Consider the following 7,525-nt stretch of genomic DNA (forward strand, 5'->3'; position numbering starts at 1 on the left):
CACAGACACTGCATGAAGCACCCTCCTTTCTCAGTTTGGTTTCTGAGGCCAAAAAGTTTCAGGCCTGAGTACAATTACAAAAAAAAAAAAATACTAGTATCTTTTTCTTTAGTTTAACTAGTTATCTTCAGTTTAACATTTTAAAAGTGAAATAATTTCAAATTGATTATACTTTTTTTCTTCTTTCTACATACAGTGATGGGTTAAATTAAATAAGAATGGAATTGTTTTAGCAATTGAATAGGCTACCTAAAAAAGGTCTCTCTCTCTCTCTCTCTCTCTCTCTCTCTCTCTCTCTCTTCTACACACACACACACACACACACACACACACACACACACTTCCCATATCAACCTGAATCTTTATCTACACCCCCACTGAATTTCACCAGAAGATGACAACACAACATTTGATTATTTGAAAATATTGCATATAGATATGAACCCCCTCTAAGAATTAGCTTTTGAACCAAGGACCCAAAGCAAGGCCTTCCCCAAAATCTTTCATTCCCTAGTCTTTTAAAAATGCACACATCCTTGAATATTTGATCCTTAAGCAGATTAGCAAGCTTGTAACAGCTGTCTAACTCCTGTGAAACCTAATTAAAAGGGAAACTGATGCAAACATATGATCTCTGTTTTGATTGCAGAAAGGACCAAACAACATTTTTTTTTTTTAAAAAAAAGTCCTTTAAATTCAAAACCTAAAATGATGCACACACTTTTTGGAATGCAGTGAGGGAAAAGGTGTCGATTCTTATTAGAAAAGTCAGCAAAATAGCCTTCTGAGAGGCAGCACTTTCACATTCTCTCCCGTCACAGATGTTTGTTGAACTTGGTTTTTATAAGCCCCTTCAAAGTTTGAGGGACCCGGCAATCCCTTCCCTTTGAAAAGCCTGTGAGCTGCTCTCCCTCAGCTCCAGTGAGCCCACCATCCTAAGCCAGGGAGCCACTGCCTGCTACCCGGAGACAGAGTTCCCCCACCCCAAGCCTTAGAGACCACGGATTGCTATCTCCTCTCAAAATGCAACTGGTTATTTACTTGTATGCATTTTTTAATCCATCGGAACGGTTATGGAAACTTTGTGAACCAGTGTCTGTGACAGTGTATGAGTGTGTGTGTGTGTGTGTGTGTGCACGGGGGGGGGGGGGGAGTGAGGGGGGAGTGTTGTGTGGGTGGCCTGTGCATGCTGTCTGCCAGTGGATACTCAGGTATCAAACTGGGATTTTTTTTCCCTGCCCCCCTTCCTCCTTTTCCGGTTCTCAGTGAAATCTTTCATATCTGGAATCAAAGACGTTAGCTAGCGAGCATTGTGTTTTCACCCTGCAGACAAATAACATTCAAGAAAAATCAGAGAAACCTCTAACTCTCAATGACCAAATTGACTAAAAATTCTATACCAAGTTTTAAAAAGAAAAGAATGTGCCTAAATTATATACCTTGCAACAAAAAATCCATACCCAATTATGCTATTATATAAAATATGTGATATGAATATATTTTTCAAATAGCCACTTTCAATATACCAAACAAAAAAAAGGTTTCAAAGACATCAAGTAGCATAAAACACACTGTACTGCAGAGACGGAAGAAATGCATTTAAAGCACGGATGAAAATGGCGTGCAGTATAATTACCTCAAATTGCTGTTCGCTTGACACCCTGACACTAATTTTATTCAAGCCATTGGGAAATAAATGTTTTAAAAGCACTCTTTTCCAAACACTGGAGCTAGTGGGTGCTGCGAGGTCATTAAGGAAAGGAAAGGGTAAAGTTTCCAGCATACAAAAATAATTAAATAATCCATTTAAAATAAAAGCGTCTACGTGGATGACAGCCTTTAATGCCCACATTTTTAACGCTTGCCCTGTACGTGGATTGATTTTTTTTTTTTCCTTCAGCATTCCCTCACCAGATGGATTTTTGCTACTGCAGATCAGCAGAGGGTGTCAGATCTTTCAGAGTGCACCAGGCTGGAACGAGCAGAGCTTCTTAGCAACTCTCTTCTTTCTCCCCTCCCCATTCTCGCGCTCTCTTCCTCCCTCAGACAACTCGCCCCCCGCCCTCCGCCCCCTCCACGTAATTCCGAAAGAGCAGAAGCAAGAGAAGGAGAACAAGAAACGAGCTTGTAACCGAGATCCAGAGCCCAGGGGGGGAAAAAAAGGCTAAAGAGGACCCGAAGGGAAGGAAACGAAAAGGATGGACAGCCACAAAACGCAGCGATTGCGGAAATTTTCCAGCGCCATTGGTTCAGCAGTGTGAGTGTTTCGGTCGAGCGTGATTTCAGCACCGGGGGGACTGGACAGCACCTCGGGGGGGACTTCTCGGCAACCCACAGCTACAGCAAGAACTCCACCAGCTGCCTCACCATCAGAAGCCGCCGAAAACCCCTGCTTTGTATCAGAGAGGCAAGGTCAGTCCGACGCACAGCCATGCACAGGCAGTGCGCCTGTACTACGCTGCAAACCCTCTGCTTGTTTCTCTAACATGCACTTGCTTCTAATTACTAGCATTGTTCCCTTTCATTAGTGAAGACCACTAGATGGGATTCTGTTAAGTGTGCATTTTTAATTTATACGTATATATTTAACCTCTTTTTTAAAAAGGTTTAGGGAGAGTGGGGTTATTTTTCTACTTTTTTTTTTTTTTTTTTTTTTTTTTTGCTTGCCTTGCACTACGTGCCTGGATAGTTTGTGGGTATAATTATTGACTGGCGCCTGGGTTGTTGCAGTGCGGGGGGGTTAGGGAGGAAGGAATCCACCCCACCCCCCCCAAACCCTTTTCTTCTCCTTCCCTGGGTTCGGACATTGGAGCACTAAATGAACTTGAATTGTGTCTGTGGCGAGCAGGATGGTCGCTGTTACTTTGTGATGAGATCGGGATGAATTGCTCGCTTTAAACATGCTGCTTTGGATTCTATTGCTGGAGACGTCTCTTTGTTTTGCCGCTGGAAACGTTACAGGGGACGTTTGCAAAGAGAAGATCTGTTCCTGCAATGAGATAGAAGGGGACCTCCACGTAGACTGTGAAAAAAAGGGCTTTACAAGTCTGCAGCGTTTCACAGCCCCGACTTCCCAGTTTTACCATCTATTTCTGCATGGCAATTCCCTCACTCGGCTTTTCCCTAATGAGTTTGCGAACTTTTACAATGCGGTTAGTTTGCACATGGAAAACAATGGCTTGCATGAAATCGTTCCCGGGGCTTTTCTGGGGCTGCAGCTGGTGAAAAGGCTGCACATCAACAACAACAAGATCAAGTCTTTCCGGAAGCAGACTTTCCTGGGGCTGGACGACCTGGAGTACCTCCAGGCTGATTTCAATTTGTTGCGGGATATAGACCCGGGGGCCTTCCAAGACTTAAACAAGCTGGAGGTGCTCATTTTGAACGACAACCTCATCAGCACCCTACCTGCCAACGTGTTCCAGTACGTGCCCATCACCCACCTCGACCTCCGGGGAAACAGGCTGAAGACGCTGCCCTATGAGGAGGTCTTGGAGCAAATCCCTGGCATTGCCGAGATCCTGCTGGAGGATAACCCGTGGGACTGCACCTGTGATCTGCTCTCCCTGAAAGAATGGCTCGAAAACATTCCCAAAAACGCCCTCATCGGCCGAGTGGTCTGCGAAGCCCCCACCAGACTGCAGGGGAAAGACCTCAATGAAACCACCGAACAGGACTTGTGTCCTTTGAAAAACAGAGTGGATTCTAGTCTCCCGGCGCCCCCTGCCCAAGAAGAGACCTTCGCTCCTGGCCCCCTGCCAACTCCTTTCAAGACACACGGGCAAGAGGATCATGCCACCCCGGGCTCTGCTCCGAACGGAGGTACAAAGATCCCCGGCAACTGGCAGATCAAAATCAGACCCACGGCAGCGGTAGCGACCGGCAGCGCTGGAAACAAACCCCCAGCCAACGGCTTGCCCTGCCCTGGGGGCTGCAGCTGCGACCACATCCCCGGGTCGGGGTTAAAGATGAACTGCAACAACCGGAACGTGAGCACCTTGGCTGATCTGAAGCCCAAGCTCGCCAACGTGCAGGAGCTTTTCCTGCGAGATAACAAGATCCACAGCATCCGCAAATCGCACTTTGTGGATTACAAGAACCTCATCCTGTTGGACCTGGGCAACAACAACATCGCCACCGTGGAAAACAACACTTTTAAGAACCTCTTGGACCTCCGGTGGCTGTATATGGACAGCAACTACCTGGACACACTGTCCCGGGAGAAATTTGCGGGGCTGCAGAACCTCGAGTACTTGAACGTGGAGTACAACGCGATCCAGCTCATCCTCCCGGGCACCTTCCACGCCATGCCCAAACTGAGGATCCTCATTCTCAACAACAACTTGCTGAGGTCCCTCCCGGTGGACGTGTTCGCCGGGGTCTCGCTCTCGAAGCTCAGCCTGCACAATAATTACTTCATGTACCTCCCGGTGGCAGGGGTGCTGGACCAGTTAACTTCCATCATCCAGATCGACCTGCACGGGAACCCCTGGGAGTGCTCCTGCACCATCGTGCCTTTCAAGCAATGGGCGGAGCGCCTGGGGTCCGAGGTGCTGATGAGCGACCTCAAGTGCGAGACGCCGGTGAACTTCTTTCGGAAGGACGTCATGCTCCTCTCCAACGACGAGATCTGCCCCCAGCTGTACGCCAGGCTCTCGCCCACGCTCACTTCGCACAGTAAAAACAGCACCGGGTTGGCGGAGACCGGGACGCACTCCAACTCCTACCTAGACACCAGCAGGGTGTCCATCTCCGTGCTGGTCCCGGGACTGCTGCTGGTGTTCGTCACCTCCGCCTTCACCGTGGTGGGCATGCTCGTGTTTATCCTGCGGAACCGCAAGCGGTCCAAGAGAAGAGATGCCAACTCTTCGGCGTCCGAAATCAATTCCCTACAGACAGTCTGTGACTCTTCCTACTGGCACAATGGGCCTTACAACGCGGACGGGGCACACAGAGTGTATGACTGTGGCTCCCACTCGCTCTCAGACTAAGACCCCGACCCCCGTAAAGCAAGGGAAGGGGGTGGGGGAGGCGATGCTCCCTCCCCTAGCCGACATCCCAGGGGTCAGACGAGCCCAGACCCAAGTCCAGTGCGCTCCCCAAGGCTTGATGGACACAAGTAAATAAATAACTGTGAACTCTCTCCACGGAGAGGGTCTGACTCCTTAGCTCCCTCCTGGAAACAAAGAGCAGACTGTGGCTGGGAGAGCGCTGCCAAATCGCTCTTTGCTGCCAGCCCGGCTGAGCCCCTTTAGACAAAGCCCAGCAGGGGCCCTGCTCAGAGACCGACGGTGCCCGAGCCCTCTGCAGAGGAACTGGTGGGGGATGGCTGTCGTGGTCCTATACATATATACACACATACCCACATCTATATAGAGAGATAGATATCTATTTTTCCCCTGTGGATTAGCCCCGCGAGGAGGGGGCCTGATCGTTCCCTGTTGGCTACGCAGGGATGGGCAGTTGCACGAAGGCATGAATGTATTGTAAATAAATAACTTTGACTTCTGAGAAAAAATCACACAACAAGTGCTGCATGGCTCGCATGGAATCCACGCGCTCCAGAGACTGGAGAGAGCGACTGGAGAGAGCGTCACGCTCACAGCACCCACCCTCTTACCTGATAAGTCCCATCGTATCAAACTTTCTATAAACAAGTACAGTCTCATCAGAAGTGCCATTTCGCCATTATTTGTGATCGGTAGGCAGTTCAGAGAGTATGTTTACTGTGGAAAAAAAAATGTTAAGGTTTTATTTAAGACATTTGCATGGTTAGCCATCAGTCCATTTTATGAGTTAACAAAAGGTGTTTTGTTGAGAGACGTTTTCACGGGTTGTGTTGGGTTCGTCCTTTTATTTTGATGGTGATGTTTGTTTCGGTTTTATTTTTTGTTTTGAAGGGGGAATATTTTTCTATACATTTCCAATAAGGCCTTCCATCTGAATGTAAAATAAGTACCCATGATTTCTATTATAGTATCGGTGTAATTATTAAAAATAAGAAAAAAAGAAAAGATTTTTGAGGCAGTTAAGCATGACCAATTAATGTCACTCTAGTGCTTAGGCTGCGATCCTATGGTAGCAATTCTGTGCTGGTGTAAATCTTACTTACAAAGTAGGGAAAAGAAGCGAGGAAGCACGTGAAACTTACTAATTCTATTCAAGGATTTTATAATGGCATATTTTTTCAGTATTAAAGTGAAAATGTTTTCAACTCTTGGTCCTTACATTTTTCCAGCTTCCTATTTGCAACTGGTAACCTGGATTTGCGGTGGAAGGGACAGGGGAGGGGGAGGGAAGGGGTGGAATCTTTCCAGAGCCGCTTTAAGGCTCTTTCTCTAACCCTCTTACTTAGCTTTCACCTTTTCCGTAGTTCCAGGCCCTTCCCCCTCCATCCCCGCCCCGACTTTTCCAGCTTTTCCTGTGGATTAAGTAAGGTCTTCCCCCAACAGCGCCCTCCCTTTTTCCCCCTTTTCCTTATGCGGCAGTGAATCCCTTTATTAATACTGGAAATCCCTCCTGCTGCTGCTTCTGCTGCTGCTGCACACACTGCAGATATACTGAGGATGTTAGTAAAGATTTGATTTAATTGACTCTGCCTAGATCGGTCTCATTAAACAGAGTGGAGATTTCATTGGTCAGCATTCTTCAATGAAAGACAGCCTTAATGACTGGCATTTGAGATGCTGCTGGCGTTTTGAATTCAACATCTGCTGAAAACGGTAAAACTAATTAATGCCCACCCACCCACCCTGCCCGCCCCAGCAACTGCATATTGAAATTTGTTAAAACACTTATCTTTATGGAAATCAATCATTATCCCAAAGAAGTGTTTCTATCCCATCATTCGGATTTCTGGTTGTGACTCAGTAATTAACAAGAAACAGCATTGAACTATTTCAATTTTATGAGCCAATGTAACTCTGGCCTCAATTATATTCCTCTGGGATTTCCAAGTGGTCTGCTTTATCAGCAGTTAAGGGACAAAAAGCAAATAAAATTACACATATTGATGGGGTCTGCATTCCACCACATATCCACCATTGAGAAGTGTTAAAAGACTGCAGACCACAGATCAAGAAAAAAAATATATATCTATATAGATTGTAAAGGAGCAAATGAAAGCCCCCAGAGCAGTTGTAAGAAGATTTGCCTTCTAGAACTCATATTCTAGAGAGAAGTAATTTCCCAGAACAGTGACAGTGATGTTCTGGAGTATGTATTATTTATTTTAATGCTTTTTAAATAAAATCTTTATTATAAACCATGACTATTCCTAAGGCCATTCATCATTTTCTCTCTCGATTCTTTTGTTTGTGGACTACATTTCATGGTGGTGAAATTGTAACCTACAAATATTATAAGTTGCTTTTTATTTATTATTCATATGAAGGCCTTACTTCCTTTTATGGAAAGTACAGCTGGGTTTCTGGTAAGCAATGGACAGATTTATCTGTGAGGGAAAGTTGGGAGAGGGAAGAGCCGGGTATTGGACAGTGTTATGGCCTTAGGAAGGCAAAGAAAA

At 46.2% G+C, this 7,525-nt stretch overlaps 1 protein-coding gene across 1 annotated transcript; it reads left to right on the top strand.

Moving 5' to 3' along the window:
• The first annotated feature begins 2,126 nt into the window (after nucleotides 1–2,126).
• Nucleotides 2,127–7,270, top strand: SLITRK1 (SLIT and NTRK like family member 1). Its single transcript, XM_081084949.1, has one exon. The coding sequence runs from the start codon at nucleotides 2,901–2,903 to the stop codon at nucleotides 4,989–4,991; it is 2,091 nt and encodes a 696-aa protein (XP_080941075.1). The 5' UTR covers nucleotides 2,127–2,900; the 3' UTR covers nucleotides 4,992–7,270.
• Nucleotides 7,271–7,525: the final 255 nt, after the last annotated feature.

This window comes from Myotis nattereri (assembly GCF_964212035.1).
Source record: "Myotis nattereri genome assembly, chromosome: 2".
Taxonomy (NCBI): domain Eukaryota; kingdom Metazoa; phylum Chordata; class Mammalia; order Chiroptera; family Vespertilionidae; genus Myotis; species Myotis nattereri.